At 50.9% G+C, this 20,122-nt stretch overlaps 1 protein-coding gene across 1 annotated transcript in view; it reads left to right on the forward strand.

The window, feature by feature from the left end:
• The window catches only part of GTF3C1 (general transcription factor IIIC subunit 1), an 81,449-nt gene extending 62,738 nt beyond the window's left edge, over positions 1–18,711 (forward strand). The window contains 10 exon segments of the mRNA XM_063099730.1: positions 20–82; positions 841–934; positions 5,847–6,019; positions 7,093–7,377; positions 8,129–8,388; positions 12,441–12,721; positions 14,103–14,592; positions 15,332–15,383; positions 16,552–16,744; positions 17,594–18,711. Of these exon segments, the coding sequence (XP_062955800.1) occupies positions 20–82; positions 841–934; positions 5,847–6,019; positions 7,093–7,377; positions 8,129–8,388; positions 12,441–12,721; positions 14,103–14,592; positions 15,332–15,383; positions 16,552–16,744; positions 17,594–17,830 (2,128 nt within the window). The 3' untranslated portion in view covers positions 17,831–18,711.
• The last annotated feature ends 1,411 nt before the right edge of the window (positions 18,712–20,122 follow it).

Here is a 20,122-nt window from a genome sequence, read left to right on the forward strand (position 1 = left end):
CCTTTTGTTTCTTGCACAGATACCGAGTTTTGGCAATTGGAGATGAAAAAAATCAAATCAGGAAAGAGGATGAACTTAATAGGCAAGTACTAATATACAGAGTACCTTTTCCTCAGCTACTTGATCTGGTTGCCTACAGCCCAGCACAGGGGCAGTCTAGGGCCAAATCTGGCCCACCACCTGTTTTTGTAAATAAAGTTTTATTGGAACACAGCCATGCTGTGTTATCTATGCTGCTTTCATGTTAGAACATCAGAGCTGAGTAGTTGCAACAGAGTCCGCATAGCTCACAACGACTAAAATATTTATTATCTGGCCCTTTATAGACAAAGTTTGCTGATCCCTAACCTTGAATATTACTGGCCTAGCCTTAAGGTGGGCTAGGGAAATTGTTTCAACTCTCAGCCCACGAGCTTTCCAGGCAAAACTCTGGTTAGAAAACTCAGCTTTTTTTTTTTTTCCATCTTGGGTAATCAATATTCAGTTTGATTTTAGCTCTGTATTTAGTGAGAAACCTATCCTCTTTGGAGAAAAGCTTGGTTAGAATTAGAAGGAAAGAAAATGTAAGTACTAAGTACATTTGTTAGTTATCATAAATCCTGTTCCAGGTTATTGAGACCCCTCCTTACCTGCTAGATGGAAACTTTTTTCCTGCAAAAATTAAACAGGTAGTAAAGTCTAGACACCATTGCTTATTTTGTTTTGTGAATAGTTTTGGCATTCATGTCACTTCCGTGAGATTGAAAGCTTTGGTTTTTACTGAGAACTTCCCTCCGTAATGAGTGGTGCCCTGTGGCCACAGCCTCATGTGGTCCTGCCGCCGCCCTGTTTCTTTTTCAGCGAGGATGACATCCACTTTCTGGTGCTCCAGAACCTGATCCAGAGCACGCTGGCTCTCTCGGACAGTCAGATGGAGTCCTGTCAGTCATTTCAGGTGGGAATGAGCTTCCCAGCAGCACAGGTGGGACGTGGGGCCCTTCAGAGGCTGGATCTGGGAAAGTGTTTTCTCCTGCTCTTCTCACCTGCAGGGTCTCTGGGGGTCCCTTCTTCCCAAGACTCTGGCTCTCCCTTCTTTCATCTTTATTTTTTTGTTGTTTTATTTTTATTTTACATGTTTACAGTTTATAGCTAGATGATTGGTTATATGTATACGTTGTAAATTAATCATCACAATTAAGGTAATTAGCATATCTGTCATCTCATATAATACCTTTTTTTTATGTTTTTTTTTTTTTAATGGCAAGAACACTCAAGATCTACCCTCTTAGAACATTTTAAGTACACAGTACAGGGCTGGCCGGTTAGCTCAGTTGGTTAAAGTGCAGCCTTGTAACACCGAGGTCACAAGTTCAGATCCTGGAACTGGCCAACTGCCAAAAAAAAAAAAAAAAAAGAATCAGTACACAGTAGTTTTGTTACTTGTCGTATTCATGCTGTACATTAGATCTCCTATTAGAACCTGTTCATCTTGTGTAACTGAAGCTTTGTACCCCCTGCCCAGCATCTCCCCGTATCCTTCATGTTTCAAGTGTGGGAGCAGGATCCAGTGGCCTCCAAAATCTCTTCCAGGGCTGAGGTTTTAAGTCTAATGTTAAAGACAGGAAACTAGGCAGAAGAGGAAAAGTGGCAAATTGGGCAGAGTGGCAGAGGAACTGAGAAAGGGATTGAACTGTACTGCTTGTCTTCTCAAGTCATAACTTACCGTGCCAGGATGTTTTGTTTCAAAGCTGCCTGTCTGCGGGCAATGAGTTGTAACATCTCCTGAGCTGTGCTGCTGCTTTACTGTGCTGTGGGAGGGTGGAAGGGAGGGAAGCAAATCCCATTTAACTCCACATGGAGCCTGGGAGGTCAGTGGTCTTACTACTTTGTACGAATATGGAACCTTGAGATTCAGAGAAGTTAAAAGATGGGCCCGAGGTCACACAGCTCAGTCATCACAAGACCCCAACAAAGAGGTGCTGAGAGGGGCCTCCTCCCCAAGCCAGTGCTGCCCAGGGCGTTCTTCATTCTCCCTTAGTTTTAGTGACTTTCAAGTGGGAGACTATTCACTTTTGTGCTTAATCTCTATACCTAAAAATCTCCTTTGGCTTACATTACAAATCAACCCTGTTTAGAATGTGAGAAAAAAAGAAAACGAAGGGATGATATTTTCAAATCCCACTGATGAATGTAGACGGGCGGGGTCCCAAACTTTAAGGGCAACTCTGAGTCAACTGGAGAACTCTCTTAGCCTGCGGCCCCCCAACCCCCACCCTCAGAGTAGAGGGGTTGAGTCGGGAGTCAACACGGGGGCCCTAACAAGCGTTGCCGTACTGATGCTGGGGGTCCACCGACCACCCTTGGGGAAACACTGTGTAGATGCACGGGGGATGCTGCAAATACCTCCTTGGCCTGTACTTGTTTCTTTGGCCACTAGGGAGGCTGGGAGGATGGAGGAAATGGAGCTGTTTAAAGCAAACATGTGGCCAGGTGTGAATGCCTTGCTTCAGAGCAGCACCCTGGCCCTAGTTGGTCTACTGCCATGTGAGGCCTCTGCAAATTGAGACTGAGTGTTCATTTGATCTCCTGATGTGCATGTGACTCTTGCAGGGACATTTGAGACCATCAGATCAAAGGCCCGATAAATGTTTCCATATACTTGGTTGGGCCCTTGAAGCCTGTGTTTTATTTTCTTGTGTGTACATTTGCGAGTGGGAGGCTGGTCTCAGTGCCACGCCGCTGCCCCCGCATATTGCACACAGAGAGTGTGTTGCTTTGTGTTGCTTCGCCCCCCATTGATTTGTCACCCCACTTCCCCTGGGTGACCGAGACACAAGGGATTACTCAGAGCCCATATCTTCTGAGCAGTGAGAAGCCCCGAAGTGGGTAACTTCCCTGGGACCCTCCAGCAAGAGGCAACCCTTCCTTAGGAAATTAACCCCGAATTGGGGTTCTCTTCCTGCATTTACTTTCCAGAGCAGCAAGTTACAGGAAGAGACATAGGTGGGGTTATAATTTAACAATACAGACTGGTAACTTTCAGTGAAACAAGCCAGATGACTTTCCAGTAAGGCAATTAACAAAAGCTTGATCTTAGCAAACATTCCTTCTTACATCAATTTCTCAGTATCTTTACATAACAATCAATAACTAGTCTGTCCTTGAGCCAGCAACCTGCTGTGCCACAAATCTTTATCTTATACCAGAGATTTATAGCCTGAAGAAAATTTCCAGTCCTCCACAAGGTTAATATTTGAAACTGCAAGACTTTGGAAAACCAGGCTCTGTGAGGTACATATGCTTTATAGTATATTCTACAAGAGTGAAGCCCTGCTTGCGCCTGGACTTGCAGGGAACAAGAATGAATAGAGGAGGAAACTAGTCCCAGGTAGCCCACACATCACTTCTGGCCCCTTGGATTTGTTTTGTTGGCCCACACTTGTTTAAAGAGAAAATAAACAAAACAAAAAAATTTTTTAAAAATTTACTGCCAACATTGCACATAAGAATCCAAATTTCTGATGTCATTGGTGGCTGTGGAGTGGACCTTCCAGTTCTCCTGCTCCTGCTCAATAATGGGTCAGAGCTGGGCGAGACCTCAGGAATCCTTTCCACCACCCCTCAACTGAGAAGAGCTGAGCCCAGGGAAGGGACTCTAGTTTTACAACCCATTAATAGCAAAAGCCATGCTCCTGTGCTCCAGACAGGCCTTGTCCCTGATCTCAGGTGCTGTTTTTTCTCCTGCAGTTGGTCTCCAGGTGGTGTACAGGCTCTGATGGGGGGTGGCCAAGGGCTAGTGGCTCCCTCCACCCCAGGAGAGTAAGAAGTCCCATGAGAAAGACCACCGGCCTGCCCGGCCTCTCCTCCCCCAGCAGGAAGCAGGACTCTTCCTCAGTGGGGACTGGAGGGTCATTAGCGATGGTGTCAGAGCCCCATGTGGGATCCCAGCAGCACCCCCTACAGGCCAAGGAAATGTGGGGCAAGGAAGTGGGTGGAGGGCATGAGCGTGCAGGCAGTGTGGCCCCCGGCCCCTTGGGGATCTGAGTGGGCGGCCACGCTCTCCCACTCACCACAGTGCTCTCAGCGCTCCTGTGCCAGCAGAATTGCATGGGGAGTATGCCCATACAGCAATTGTCTTCCAAAGGAGGGAAAGGGAAAAAGTCACAGAAGGCTTGCCCCAGCACTGGACTCAGCTTCTACTGCTGTCCTCTGGGGGGAAGGACAGATGACATCACAGCCATGTCCCCACTCCGACTTCCTCCCCTCTGTCCTGTGCAGCGCGTTTTCCTGCAGGGCCTGCCAGTCTGCACACCCAGGACTGTCTAGACAAGTGCTGTCTAGAGAAAGCAAGGTTGTGTGGGCCTGGGCTGGCAAGCTCCCAGAACACTCCTGTGCTTCCCGGACCCCTGACTGACACCACCCTGGCTCCCCACCCCTCCGTCCCTCTGCCAGAAGGTTGCTGTGCTGTCCTGGTTTACCCTGCCTAGCTGTGTGGCCTCAGAGGAGCTCTTAAATACCGTGTGCCTCAGTTCCTTCTGTCACTAGGAGGTCCCAGGGGCAGTGCCATCAGGGAAACTTCCAAGCCTAAAATTCTTAGACCATGACAGCACTTTTGAGGAGACAGGCTAGCAGGAACTCAGGCTGGCATGCTAAATGTTCAGGATCTGTGGGTTGGTGGAGCCAGCCCTTTTCATTAACTCAGAGCAACAGACCAGCCAGCCCTGCTGTGCTTTAAGTGGCTCTTTCTCCAGGTGGGGCCCAAGTCCGTGCGTGAGACTCAGCTGGCTGAGCCATGAAGTCACCATGGCCTGGCCCGCAGAGAGCTGCTGAGCTTTGGGGCCGGACACCACCTTCACCGGGGCTCCCTGCTGGGCACCAGGTGCTGTGTGTGCTCCTGGGACTTCCAGACAATGAATAAACAAACAAGATCTTCTCAGGGAGAGGCAGCTGCCTCAGAGAAAAGAAAGCAGGATAATGTAGTACACGTGACCGCAGAGGAGCGGGGTAGTGAAGGATCTGCTGTTGGAGAGAAACATTTGAGCTGACACCTGACTGTTCAGAAGGAGTCAGCCATGCACAGATGGGGGGCAGGTGGGAATGCCTTGGATTTTCAGGAAGAAAAGTGAGAAGGCCCAGGAGGCTGGAGGCTGGTGACAGGGGTGGAGTTGTCGGAGGCGAGACCCGAGTGGGGCACAGGTCCCACTCACAGGGCTCTTGTCCATCACAGTAAGGACTGGATGTTGTTCCACCTACAAAGGAAGCCACTGGGGCCTTCAAAGCAGGGATGGAGCATGTAGTCTGATTTAGGCACAAAGGGATTACTGTGGCTGATGTGGAGAATGGCCTGCAGCTGGGGGAGGTGGCACAGGGAGACATAGGGAAACCAGCTAGCTGGCGACTGTGGTGAGAAGTGGTGGCATGGACTAGATGGGGACAGTGTGGATGGTGTGAGCCAGACACATTCAGGGACGTCCAAACGGGTTGGTGAGAGGCTCAGGGACAAGGTGGTGTCAGAGCTGGTTTTGCGCTGACTCACATGTCCGCAAAAAAAAAAAAAAAAAAAGAAAGAAACAGGCTTGGGGGCAAGGACTTCTGTTTTCTCCAGCTGCCTGATTTTCTCTGTGGCCTCTGGAGGTGTGGCATGATGGTGGCACTGATGGTCTGCGAGTTGGGATTATTGCCTTTCTACACACGTGCATGCACTCACACACGCACGCATACTACATCAGCTCCAGGCTCCCCACTGTGTCCCTGATCACTTCCTTCCTTTGTAAGTGATTGGCCCCAGCTTTTCTGCATCCACATGTCCAGCTCCTTCCTCTGGCTGGCTGGAGGCCCTTGCTCACCCACAATGTTCTGTGTTGCAGACTTTCCGCCTCTACCAGGAGTACAAGGATCAGATCCTGGTGAAGGCCTTCATGGAGTGCCAGCAAAGGAGCTTGGTCAACCGGCGTCGGGTCAACCACACGCTGGGCCCAAAGAAAAACCGGGCTGTGCCCTTCGTGCCAATGTCCTACCAGTTATCCCAGACCTACTACAGGTGAGCTCCCACTCAGGAGCCCTCAGCCAGCCAAGATGAGAGGCTGAGCCACGGGACCTCCATCTCCATCAGAGGCTGGGAGGCCTGGGCCTCTTGCAGCCTCCTGTGCAACGTGCAGCATCTGGGAAGGGGTTTCCTCAGCACCTGTCCACTGCCTTTGGTGGGAGTAAGGGGGACGCTGGCAGCATTTGGGTTAGAGGAATTACTATTTTTGCAGCTAGTGTGTTTCCCTTTCTCTTGTCGGATGGGGTAAAATCAGTTGGGATTTAACAACTGGTCCAGTTAGAAGTCACCCTCCTGGTTGGGCATAGCCTCAGTCCCTCATCTTCACAGCTCAGAGGCCCCTCAAGCCTCCTGCTTTGCAGGCTCTTGCAGCCTGTGGGGGCCTGGGGCGTGGAGGTGCCTTCAGAGAAGCATCTTCCTGAGGGATACTGAAACCAACACTCTGGGTCTTCTTTTGGTTCTTTCACCCCACCCCTGTACCAAGGACTCCAGGCACTTCCTCCTTCCTAAACCCTCACCCCTAATGGCCCTTTGTCCTCTGGGAAGTGGACATGGCAACAGAAGACACATGGCAGCAGGCCCCTTTGTCCTCTGGGAAGTGGATGTGGCAGAAGACATGGGTCCAAGTTGAACAAGGCTGTTTGACCTTAAGCCACTTCTCTGGACTGCGTGTCCTCATCTGTGACTGAAGGCGGGTGGCCAGCAGATCAAGAAGACCTCTTGGGTCCCTTCTCTCTGACCATTGCTGCAGGGTCATGGCTTGACTCTGCAGTCACCTTATGGAGATAATGAGATAGAAAACCTGTGTGTCCTCTCATCTCTGTATGAGATCAGGCTGGTTTTGTGTAAAGATTATTATTGCAGAAAGCACACGCATAGTCCCCAGTCTGATTATCATGCCTGCTGTGAGGGCAGAGCACTGGGGAGGGCCTCCTCGGTCAGGTAAGGGACAGGACCCCGCCTTGAAGGTGCTCAGGCGAGTGGGGAGGACACAGCAGTGCCCGTCCTAATGAAGGCTCCCAACAGCCTGTCCCCAGTCAGGAACTTACTTTGTTTCTCTGTCTGTGCAGGATTTTTACATGGAGATTTCCGAGCACCGTCTGCACAGAATCATTCCAGTTCTTTGACAGAATCCGAGCTGCCGGCAAGTTGGACCAGCCTGATAATTTTTCTTTCAAAGGCCAGGATAATGACTCCACAAAGGACCTGGTGGCATTTTCTTTGGACGGTCCTGGAGGACACTGTGTGGCCGCCCTGACCCTTTTCTCCCTGGGCCTTATTTCCGTGGATGTCAGGATCCCAGAGCAGATCATCGTGGTGGACAGTTCGATGGTGGAGAATGAGGTCATTAAAAGGTAAGAGCCAGCATCAGCAGCAGCTGGGATGCTGGGCCACCACGCATGCTGCTCTGACAGCAGTTTGGGTTTGAGCGTGTTCATGGAAACTAAGGCATCATCATGTCTCCTCATGGCTGTGGTATTTGCAATTTTATTTGCTCAGTCAGCTGTTCTTTATTCACTCAACAACATGTATTAAGTTTCTCTCAGTTGTGTCTGGCACTGTGCCAGGCATTTGGCAGACAAAGGCAAACAAGGTGTAGTGGTGGCTTTAGGTACTCATGGGGACAGGGCTTCATAGACTGGCAATTAGGAATTACAGTACAATGTCCACATAGTCTGCTGGGACCTCTCAGGTACTGTGGGACTGCCAGACAGAAGCACACAGGGCAGCATGGCAGGAAGAGGTAAGAGGAGGAGGTAGGGTTGTCCGAGGTTCCTTGAGGGCATTGTAGCTGAGTTGGGAGTCCAGGGCGAAGGGGGAGGTATTTCTTGGACAGAGAAGGTATTGGGAAGGTTTTCCAGGTGATGGAACAGCCCTTGCAGAGACATGGGTGTGAGCAGAGGGGTCAGCATGTGCATGGGAGATGATGAGGAGCAGGAGTCTGGAGCAGCAGTCCACGCCATCCTTCACATGATGAGGCACAGCCGCTACCAGGGATGGCCACAGCTATCTCCAGCCACTGCCGAGGCTGAGCCATAGAGGCCCCGAGCGGAGCAGAGACGCCTGGGCCTGTGTGTAGTCAGCTAGGTCCCCCTTCTCTTCTAGCATGGGGAAGGATGGGGCCTTGGATGATGAGGAGGAGGAAGAGGAAGACTTGGATGAAGGGGCAGGGGGCAAGCGCCGCAACATCGAGGTGAAAGCCCGCCAGGCCTCCCACACCAACTTCCTGCTGATGAGGGGCTACTACTGCCCCGGCATCGTCAGCACCCGCAACCTCAACCCCAATGACAACATCGTGATCAACTCCTGCCAGGTGAAGTTCCGGCTGCGCCAAACTCCCGCGCCCACCCAGCTAGGGCCCACTGGTGAGTGCTCCCCACTGCAGCTGGGGGGAGTGGGGAAGACCCTCAGGCCCATCCGTGACCCAGACCAGAGGCCAGGTGCATAGCCACAGCTGACACAGAAAAACACTCCCGTCCTGGCAGCCAAGCCAAGGAGTGTACTAGTCTCTAGTAACCACTATTCTACTCTCTACTTCTATGAGATAACTGTTTTAGCTTCCACGTATGAGTGAGAACATATTGTATTCCTGTTTCTGTGCCTGGCTTATTTCACTTAACATAATTTTCTTTAAGCTCATCCGTGTTGCTGCAAATTACTGCAAATGGCAGAATTTTATTCATTTTTATGGCTGAGTAGCATTCCAGTGTGTATGTACCACATTTTCTTTATCCAGTTTTTCACTGATGGACATTTAGGTTGGTTCCAAATCTTGGGTATTGTGAATACAGCTACAGTAAACATGGGAGTGCAGATATCCCTTTGACGTGTTAATATTCCTTCGGATAGATTCTTAGTCAGTAGTGGGATTGTATGATAGTTCTTGCATTCCGTAGTCTAGTGTTTTGAGAAACCTGACTGTTTTCCATAATGCCTATACTAATTCCCATTCCCACCAACAATGTGTGAGTTCTTCTTTCTCCACATCCTTGCCAGCATTTGTTATTTTCTGTCTTTTTAATAATAGCCATTATAATGGAGGTGAGATGATATCTCATTGTGGTTTTGATTAGCATTTCTCTGATGATTAGTGATGTCAAGCATTTTTTCATATACCTGTTGACCATTTGTTTGTCTTCCTTTGAGAAATGTCTTTTCAGCTCATTTGCCCATCTTTTAATTGGATTATTTGAGTTTTTTTACTGTTGAGTTGTTTGAGTTCTTTGTATATGCTGGATATTAATCCCTTGTTGGACAAACAGTTTGCAAATACTTTCGCCCATTCTGCAGATTGTCTCTTCACTCTGTTGTTTCCTTTGCTGTGGAGAAGCTTTTTAGTTTGGTATAATCCCATTTGTTTATTTTTTCTTTTGTTGTCTGTGCTTTAGAAGTCTTATTCATAAAATCTTTGCACAGTCCTATGTCCTGAACATTTCCCCTCTGTCTTCTTCTAGAAGTTTTATAGTTTCAGGTCATACATTTAAGTCCTTAACCCATTTTGAGTTGATATTGGTATATTTTGAGAGACAGAGTTCTAGTTTCATTCTTCTGCTTATGGATGTACAATTTTCCCAGCACCATTTATTGAAGAGACTGTCCTTTCCCCAGTGTACATTTTTGGCTCCTTTGTCAAAAAACAGTTGGCTCTAGGTAAGTGAATTTATCTCTAGATTCTCTATTGTGTTCCATTGGTCTATGTTACTGTTTTTGTGCCAGTGCCATGCTGTTTTGATTACTATGGCTTTGTAGTATATTTTGAAGCCAGGTTCTTTTTGCTCAGGATTGCTTAGGCTATTAGGGGTCCTTTGTGTTTCCGTATAAATTTTTGAGTTGTTTTTTCTGTTTCTGTGAAGTATGTCATTGGTAGTTTGATGGGGATTGCATTGAATCTGTAGATTGCTTTGGGTAGTGTGGTCATTTTGACCATATTGATTCTTCCAGTCCATGAACCCATTTTTTGGGTGTGTCTTCTTTAATTTATTTAATCAGTGTTTTATAGTTTTCTTTATAGAGATCTTTCACCTCCTTGGTTAAATTTATTTCTAGGTATTTCCTGTTGTTGTGCTATTGTAAATGGGATTGCTTTCTTGATTTCTTTGTCTGCTTGTTGTTGGTGTATAGAAATGTTATTGATTTTTGTACAATGATTTTGTATCCTGCAACTTTACTGAATTGTTTATCAGGCCTAGCAGTTTTTTGGTAGAATCTTTAGGTTTCTCTCTATGTAAAATCATGTCATCTGCAAACAGGTACAGTTTGACTTCCTTCTTTCCAATTTTGATGCCTCTTATTTCTTTCTCTTGCCTAATTGCTCCAGCTAGGACTTCCAGTACTATGTTCAATAACAGTGGTGAAAGCAGGCATCCTTCTCTTATCCTAGTTCTTAGGGGAAAAGCGTTCACCTTTTCTCCATTCAGTAGCTGTGGGCTTGTCATGTATAGCCTTTATTGTATTATGATACTTTCCTTCTATTCCTAATTTGTTGAATATTTATCATGAAGTGATGTTGAATTTTATCAAGTGCTTTTTCTGTCTATTGAGATGATCATATGGTTTTTTTCTTTCATTCTGTTGATGAGATGTATTACATTTATTGATTTGCATATATGTTGAACCATCCCTACATGCGTGGGATAAATCCTGCTTGATCAGGGTGTATAATTTTTTTGATGTGCCATTGGATTCAGTTTGCTAGTATTTTATTGAGTATTTCTGCATCTATGTTCATTAGGGATATTCGCCTGTAGTTTTCTATTTTTGTTGTGTCCTTGCTTGGTTTTGGTGTCAGGGTAATGCTGGCCTTGTACTATGAGTTTGGAAGAATTCTGACTACTTCAACTTTTTGAAGTAGTTTAAGAAGTATTGGTATTAGTTCTTTAAATGTTTGGTGGAATTCAGCAGTAAAGCTATCTGGTCCTGGGGTTTTCTTAGTTGGGAGACTTTTTATTACTGCTTCAATCTCATTGCTTGTTATTGATCAGCTCAGGTTTTCTGTTTCTTCTTGGTTTGGTGTTAGTAGGTCATGTTTGTCCAGGAATTTACCCATTTCCTCTAGGTTTTCACATTTATTGGCATATAAATGTGAAATTGCTCACAATCATCTCTAGTAATCCTTTGTATTTTGGAGGTATCCATTGTAATGTCTCCTTTTGTATTTCTGACTTTATTTGAGTCTTTCTTTTTTTTTCTTGGTTAGTCTAGATAATGGTTTGTCAATTTCATCTTTTCAAAAAATCAACTTTTTGTTTGATTGATTTTTTGTATAGTATTTTTAGTCTCAATTTCATTTATTTCTGCTCTGATTTTTATTATTTGCATTCTCTTATTTTGGGTTTGGTTTGTGCTTCTCTTTCTGTCTTTTAATCAAGGTCATGCATCAGGGTGCAATTACACACAGCCAACCAGAGAGGATAATCAGGAAAAGCTGCAGTCTCCTCCCCACCCTGGCCTGCTCTCCACAGGCAACTTTTCACTGTTCCTGTGTTTAGTCTTCTGGCTATCTGCACAACTCTAAGTCACACACTTTTATGACATTTTTAATTACTATCTTTTGACCCATCACTGTGAAAGATGAGTATTCTGTTCACAAGCATGATCTCTCGTCTCCTTTACTTCCAATTTTGACCCTTTTTTAGTTCATCTGTTGATTACATTTGACACATTAAATAATGTCCTCAACCCTCCGTTTCTCCCACCCTCCATTTCAGGCAGTCTTTGCTCCCACCACATGAAATGAGAATCCTCAGGCTCCTCCCCTTCCTTGCGCTTCTCTTCCTCCTTCCTGCTCTTTTCTAACTCTGGTTGATTGTCCTTTCTGTGGACATCATTGACATCAATGGTGTTTACCATTAGTTTTGTAACCATAGTTAGAATTCTTTGCTTTGTCTGGAGGTTGGATTGGGCAAAAATGTAGTGATAACCTACTGATGTGGTCTTAGCAGAGACACCTCTTATAGGAAGCACCAGAAGCCAGCCCTGGCTAGCCTGGGCAAACATAGGACTGTGTTAGAAGGGCCCTGGGTATCTCGTGGGGTCTAAGGAGCAGTGAATACGTGAGCATCAGGAAGGGATGGGACCAGGACAGCCAGAGTCAAGGGCCTCACCTCCAGAGCTCTGGGGTGTATGTTTTTCAGATTCCAGTTCCCTGTCCCTGTGCCCTTAACCTTACATCTTGAGCAGGAGAATCATACCAGCCAGGGGGCATCCTGTCCAGTCAGGGGCAGTCAGGGACCCCGGGACAAGTACTAGGAACCTGACTGCCAGGGGCCCAACTTATCCACCCAGAAGGTGACCCCTGTGGCAGTTCAGGGAGCAGGGAGTTGACACTGGAGTGTGTCCTGCCTCAGTATCACGTGTGTCTTGGTCTGGGGAGGGGCTTCTGTGGGGCTGACTCTGCTCTTCCTCCTGGTCTTCGCAGGCACTCCTCTGGAAGAGCTCAAGGTGGGAACCTCCTGTCTCCCTGACACATTCACCAGGCTGATAGACCCCCAGGAAAACACCTGCCGCTGGGAAGATTTTGTCCACCAGGTGGAGCTGTCTGGGTATAAACCTGAAGACGTGTCTGCAGCCTTGGAGATCTGGGGGGCCGTGGCAGCCACGGGTTGCTTTGGGATTGACAGGGAGGAGCTGAGTAGACAGTTCTGTGCCTTTGAGAAGACAGGTGGTGAGCGCACCAGGAAGTTCACAGACTATATCCAGGTGAGCCATGAGTCAGCCTGATACCTCCGAAGCAGAAGTTGCACCCCACAGGCCAGATGCACACTGCAGATGGGCTTGCCGTGGGTCACATTATAGTGTGTTATGACAAAATTGAATTAGTTGTCAACATGTACAAATCACAATATTTTACCTAAAATCCAGCCCGTCCTGAATGTTAGAAGATCTGGCCACAGCAAGCCCTGTTCCTTCAGCACTCATAGCTAGAGCCCAGCAGTGGCTGCCCCCAAGCCCCAGACCGGGCCTGTCCTCCCGGCTCTCGCTATCCCCACCCTCCCTGACATCCTGCACCTGCTTGGCTTTACTCACCACTTGACCTGCCTGGTCCCACTGAGTCATATCCTTGAGCCCAATGATGTAATAACACTGGGACTTTAAAGCTACATCCCCTGGGACCTGACGTGTCCTCCTGGGCATGTCAGTGGTTGGTAGGTGTCAGTCATCGTGTCAGTTGTTAGTGGCATGTGGAGGCATCTGCCTTGCACTGTTCCTGAGGGAGGAGCGGCTGGCTTGGGCCTTGCTGACTCCAAGGGCTGCGAGCCCCAGAGGACAGGGCTGTTCTGGGAAACCATCCACCTCTCATTTCCCCAGATTCAGATGGAAGCCACATTATCAAACGAGTCGTTATGAGTGCAGGAAATACTGTGCACATGGTGTTTAATTGTTCATAGACTCTGGGTGCATCTGTAGCCCTGGGAGGGGAGCCAAGGTTCAGAGAGGGATGGGGCTTTCCCCAAGGCCATGCTGGCCGGCCCCACCCAGGGCCCAGATGGTAAGGCCCTCAGCAAAACCCCTCAGACCCACACACCTGGAAGTGAGTCCTGGCTCCAGGCTGTCAACTGGGGAAAATTCCTTAAACCCTGAGTTGTGGGGGGTTTATGTAAAAATAAAAAGACAGGTGACAGTAACCCCTGTGCTCCCCCTGGATAGGAGCCAGGCCATTGGAAGCAGGTGTGGTATAAAGATGAGAGGGGTTCTTGTCACTCACATGGGAGTAGAACGGCTTTTGTGGAAGGACATGGGGAGTTGGGTCCCATGGGAGGGCCTTGGCCAGGCAGAGGGAAGCTTGTGATGTCCCGTCAGCTTGGAGGGTGCAGCAGGGTTGCACAAGGCTCATGCAGCTGACTAGTTTTATAAGTAGCCATGCTGAGGCTGGGGAGGGACAGACACTGCCCAGGGTCACAAGCTAGGTGGTGGCAACCCTGGGCTAGAAACCAGGCCTTGTCCTGATGAAACCGGGCTTGCTATCTGCTTAGGACACTCACCACACCAGGCAGGGGAGACAACTCCATGCATCACCAGTGAGCAAACCTGACCATCCTGGGTTCCCAGACAGACCTTGTGTGTCTCCTACTCTTCCCAGGACCTCCTGGAGCGACACCAGGTGCTGGAAGTTGGTGGCAACACCATTCGTCTGGTGACCATGGCCTCTGCCCATCCCTGGCTCCTGCACTTGGTGCGGCTAAAAGGCAAAGAGGATGCTGATGCTCAAAGAGAGGACACCCAGGCCAGACCCCCGGAGGGGCCTTCCAGCAAGGATGGTCCCCCTGTGGAGCAGGCACTGGCTTTTCAGGGTCCCCGGAGTGCCAAGAGGCGCTTCAGCCAGAGCGGGCAGCCTGACGCTGAGAGTGCCCAGAAGCCCCCCGCAAAGAAGCCCACACTCCAGGACTTGCGCTCGGGCCCCACCCTGAGGCCCAGAGCAGAGGAGGGCGCAGAGAGCCAAGCCCCGGCTGCGCCCTTGGCTCCTGCAGACACAGCTGCAGGGGGCGCTGGGAAGGAGGACCAAGAGGGTGTCAGGGTACCCAGCTCCTCAGGCCAAGAGCAGCTCCCAGAAGTCTCTGAAGACCCCAGAGGTACCGATCTGTCCCCTTCATCACCTTTCCCCACCCCGCCTGTTCTCTGTCCTCAGACCTGATTGGCCCCACACCTTACTCTGAGAGTGGGAACCTGCGCTGGCCACAAGAGGGGCTTCATTTCAGCTTTTCATGGCCTAAACCCTGAGGGGGAAGCAGATCTTATAAATGTATTCCTGCTAGAGGGCAGACTCTTTCCCAAACCCCTGCGGAGATCTGTGAAGTACGGGGCAGGCATGCAGTGGTTCTGGGGAGCTGTGTGTGCTGAGGTGTCTGGGGCCTCGGCCCTGTAGGGACTTGGGACACACATGTCCTGAAACATGCTCTTCCCCTGCCGCATCAGTCTTACTTGTAGTCATCAGTCATGTGTTTCCTGTGTTTTTGTTTGCTTTGGGGCATTTTCCCTAAGAGATTTATACATATGCTCTGTAGTCAGGGCTTCTGGTTGGAAAATGAGGTGTTCACTGGTTCCCTCTGGTGTGGGGGTCCTCGGGGCCTGAGAGCAAGCCTGTATGCTTGCATGCTGCTGTGGAGTGCTCTGGCTTCAGCCTCCACAGCCCAGCCACCACGAGCAGGGATGCCTGTGAGGAGAGGGGTCCTAGTGCCCTGCTCACTGCTCCGTCCCTAGAGCCTGTGTGTGCCAGCCCGTGCTGGCCCACCAATACCTCCTGGAAGGAATGGGGAGGAAGGGGTGGGCTCCTCCTACATTTTACATCTCCTACTTCTCCGCTTTTGTCAGGGTTTACAGAGAGTTCTGTGGCTGGCAGCCTCTCCCAAGCAGCCCAGGAAAGGTGAGTATGATCTGGCTCAGGGACCTGGGGCGGGGCAGGACTGTGGGGCACCTGTCCTCAGGGTTCCCAGATGGGGCACCGGGTGACTGTCAGTGATTAGCATGAGGTTCTCTCACGGAGATGCCGGCTGAGGCAGTCTGCCTAGCACACTGGTTCTCAGCAGGACACTGGGAAGAATGTAGTGGGCGAGGGTCAGACGTGCTGGACGTGTGCAGGGTCTAGAAACAAGAGCCGTGCTAGCAGACTGGCCATTGCTGAGAATCACGAGCGGAGCTTTCCCATGTGCGTCTCTGGGGCCTCCTCATGGTCTGCATGGATCCCCCTCCCCATTGTTCAGAAGGGGAAGGGTCCCTAAGAGAGCCCTGCCCAAGGTCACATGGCCAGCCAGCTGTGGCCAGATTAACCCAGAGCTCCCACCTGCCAGCCAGGGCAGCTTCCACTGTTGGGATTTGCACCTTACCTCCCAGGATGACTGTCCCTGGAGTTAAGAGGTGACATGAGGGCAGGTGCACGGATATCAGGAGGGCCGTGCCCTCCAGAGCCAGGAGAGCCACCTTGGTGGCCCTCTCCACACTCGAGGTCCACAGAAGCCCTTCTGGTGGGGGGTGACTCCCACCACCATGCTCAGCTGCCCTGTGTCCTGGCTCCTGAGAGCCCAGGCGTGGCCCTCCCAGGGCCCAGCCACAGCGGCCAGAGTCAAGTGACCAGCCAGTCAGGTCTGTCCCCCACCTGGGTTCTGTGTGGCAGATCAGTCCCTGGTTTAGTAGCAGAAAGCTTTGTCCAAAGGAAAGTGTGTCTGGAAGCCTCCACACAGCACAGAAGCAGAGTTTCTGGGTGAGACTTCTTTGAGCTTGGCCAAGGGGAGGCAGAACTGGCCTCTGGGGCTGGTGGGCCTGGAAAATCCATGAGCCCTAACTTTTGTCCTACTCCTGGTGGTGTAGAGTGACGTGAGGGTCATTGACTCATCATGGCCTTGGTTATGGCTGAGTCCGAGCAGGTCTCCACATCATGGCTCCACTCTGTCCAGACAGGAGGGGAGAAGGATGGGCAGAGAGCAGCCCTGTGACCTGGGCCAGGCTCTCAGCCCTCTGAGCCTCAGTGTCCTGTCTGTGAACAAGCTGTCCCTCCCTTCTCCACCGAGCCCTGATGCCAACTGCCTGCCCTGTAGGGACTGCGAGAGTGTCCGCTTCGTGGGCCGCCCGTGGCGCGTGGTGGACGGCCAGCTGAACACGCCGGTGTGCAAGGGCATGATGGAGGCTGTGCTGTACCACATCATGACCAGGCCTGGTGTGCCCGAGAGCTGCCTGCTGCAGCACTACCAGGGCGTCCTGCAGCCTGTCGCCGTGCTCGAGCTGCTCCAGGTGCGCCTGTTGGGGATGGAGGGTTGGTGGCTGCTGCCTGCAGGCTTTGCCCACAGGCATGTGGCCAACCCCCCGAGGAGCCTTCTGCTGTGGGTATCCCCACCTCACACTGACCTTCAGCCCTTTCCCTACCCTTGGCAGGGAGGCTCTGCCAAGTGCATCTGAGGCCCCCATGAAGTCATGTCCTGCCAGTCGAACTGTGGCCCCTGCACACTTTCCCCTCTGCCTCCAGCCCTGCCCAGGGCTCCTCCCCTCGGGCTGCCCCTCACAGTGGCCCTCACCAGCTCTGTGCTGTTGCCCACACAGGATGGGCATTCTTGGGACTCTTGTCTCTGACACTTCCTCTTTACCAGGACTCACAAGCTCACAAGCTCACAAGCCCACAGCAGCCTGGCAGACCCTATGTGTCTGTGATGCAGACCCTATGCCCACCGCTTCCCAAGAGAGGGCAGCTGTGCCCCAGCTCAGGCAATGGCTTCCCTGCGCTCCCGTGGCCCAGTGTGCCTGGGGCTCCACCTCCTAGTGAAGGTGGAAACTTGAAGTTCAGTGCAAAGTTTCCTGAATGTTAAAGCACATAGAGGCCAAACAGCCCCATCTGGAAGCCAGTTTGGGCCCATGGAAAGCCCCTGGCCCCAACCACTATGTAAATGCTGCTCATGCTGTTCCCTCTGCTGTCCCGGCCTTTTGCCTAAACTGTCCTGGTAAATCCCTACTCATCTCTCAAGGCCAGCTTCAGATGTCCCCTGCTCTGGGAAGCAGCTGCCTGTTCCGCAGATGCTGGAAGGATGAATGCACAGACAAGGGAGGGTGGCGCGCCCTGAAACCTGAGTGTCTGTCTGTCTCCTGCAGGGCCTGGAGTTCCTTGGCTGCATCCAGAAGCGCCTGCTGAGAAAGCCTGCAGCCGCCTCACTCTTCTCCAAACCAGCCGCCTCGCTCTTCTCTAAGCCCGTGATGGAAGAGGCGGAGGCAGCCTCCAGCCAGAGCGAGAGCCCCCTGGTGTTCTATGAGCCCACGCTGGACTGCACCCTCCGGCTGGGCCGCGTGTTCCCCCATGAGGTCAACTGGAACAAGTGGATCCACTTATAGGGTGGCTGTGGTTACCACCTCCATTCCCAGCCACCGCCTGCCATGCCATGCCCGCCTGCTGGTCTGCAGACCCAACTGGTGCCCCACTGCTGAGCCTCCTGCAGCAGGGGGTGGTTGCTCTAGCCAGAGTCTGACAGTTGTCCCCACTGTCCTGGAACTCTGGCCCATTCTCTTCCAGGGCTGCCCTTGGGACCCTGCTCATTGCACCCAGACTTGGTGTTTCCTCTTCCAGCTGGGCTGGGACGTGGTGGCACAGCTGCCAGGCGACTTTGGTCCCCTCTGCTTCCTCCTCCCACGGCCTCTCACACATTGCTTCAGGGCTTGGTTTTGGATCCCGGGTGGTGGTGGTTTGAAAGGCCCTGGGGGGCTTATCTGTCTCCCAGGGGCTTCCAAGGGGTGGCTGCCTTCCCAGGCATGAGCCTAATGTGTGGACCTCAGTCATCATCCATGGGCCAGTGGGGTCCGCTGGCCTTCACCTCACCCTGCACACCTCACATTCCAGACCCCAGCCCCACGGCAGACTCCCTCTGCCTCCCTGAGTGCCCCGAGCAGAAGGGCCACATGGGAGGCTTGCCATGGAGAGTGAGGGTGTGCCCTGTGGCAGGGCCCAGCAGAGACTGCGCCTCCTCTCCAGGCAGGGTGTCCTGCCCCCGGAGGCTGGGATTGAGCTGCCCAGAAGTCCCCTTCTTAGCCTTGTAAGAGAGGCGCTCTTCTCTCGCGCCTGCCCTTCTCTCTCGGCTCTGGCTGGTGATTTCCTGCCAGCTAGAAGTGAGGGGTCCCTGTAGGTTTTGATTTTGTTTCATTTTCTTTTACCCTCTTTCCTCATTTAAGGAAAACATCCCCCTAGCATGTATTTATTTATTTTTTATTAAAGTGAAGTAAAAGGCATCCAGTTTTGTGTTTCCTAAAGAATTGCTGACCCCTGGGGGACTCCCTGCTCCCAGCTGTGGCACCGCTGGGAATGGCCATTCCCAGGAAAACCAAAAAAAGTGGGAAGGCGCTGGGGTGAGCAGTGGTCTTTGGGATGGAGAGGGGCTGCGCAGCCCCTCATCACCTCCTCACCCTTAAAAGCCCACCACTTTCACAGATCAGCTCCCAGCCCGCAGCCGGTTCTGCATGGCCAGTGCTGTCCACAGGTCACAGAGATCACAGAGGTTGCAGGTGTGCGGGATGCACTTGGCCCCTTGGAGTTCTCTTTAGCTCAAAGAGGTTGAATTTTTTTTTTTCAGTTCCCAACATCTAAAATATTTGGAGGTTTCACATTTCTGTCTTCTCTTGAAAAATGGAAAGTTCTAGCAATGGTGGTCTTAACCTTCCTGCATGCCACACTGGAAGTGCTGAGTGCAGGCTGCTCCCTGCAGGTGGGACAAGCCTCCCCTTCACCAGGGTCCCACCCACAGCTTTTCTCACAACGCCCCTCAGGACATTTGACTTGTGACCTCTGACCTGGCCCAACTTTCAACCCTGGGTTTTCCGTCCTCCCTCTACCAGGACCAGGGCCCTGGTCACTCCTGGCCAGACATCCGGGTAAGGAGGGGCTGGGTGAGGTCTTGGGGATTGGAGTCTAGAGGGTGAACCCCAGCACAGCCAAGCCTAGTCAAGTCTTGGCATCATTTTTTCTCCTCTTTTCATATTCACTCAAGTATTAAAAAATAGTTTTCTACGGATTACTTGAGGAGATTAAGTAGAATATTGGTTGTGATCTGCTTGATGAACAGAAAATACTGTATGAAAGCTCGTTATTAGGCAGTGCACTATGTGATGGGAGAAAGATAGGTTTGGGAATCCAGCAGCTGTTTCTTTAAATACTGGTCCTGACATTCACAACTCAGCCTTAGTTTTCCCATCTGGAAGATGGGGGCAGGATATCCTCCCTGAGGAAGGGCCAGGTGGGCTGAAGGAACCAAGTGCACATAGTAGGGTTTGGCTGTTTATTTCCTTCCCTTTGCCTCCTAAATGAGGGACAGTCTGAGCACGTATTTGAGACGGGGCATAGGGGTGAGGGGTTTGGCTCTCAAGCAGAGAGAGGGGGCTTCTGTGATGCCACTCCACATTCCCTCAGCCATTCTGCCTGAGGATGATCTGCTCTTTCCCTCCCTCCCTCTACCCATCAACCCCACATCCATCCATCCACCTGTCCACCCACCCACCTATCCATCCATCCATCTGTCCATCCGTCCATCCATCTGTCCATCCACCCACCCACCTGTCCATCCATTCATCCATTCACCTACCCACTAGTCCATCCACCCACCTGTCCATCCATCCATCTCTCCACGTTCCATCTGTCCA

The sequence above is a fragment of the Cynocephalus volans genome, chromosome 6 (genome assembly GCF_027409185.1).
Source record: "Cynocephalus volans isolate mCynVol1 chromosome 6, mCynVol1.pri, whole genome shotgun sequence".
Taxonomy (NCBI): Eukaryota; Metazoa; Chordata; class Mammalia; order Dermoptera; family Cynocephalidae; genus Cynocephalus; species Cynocephalus volans.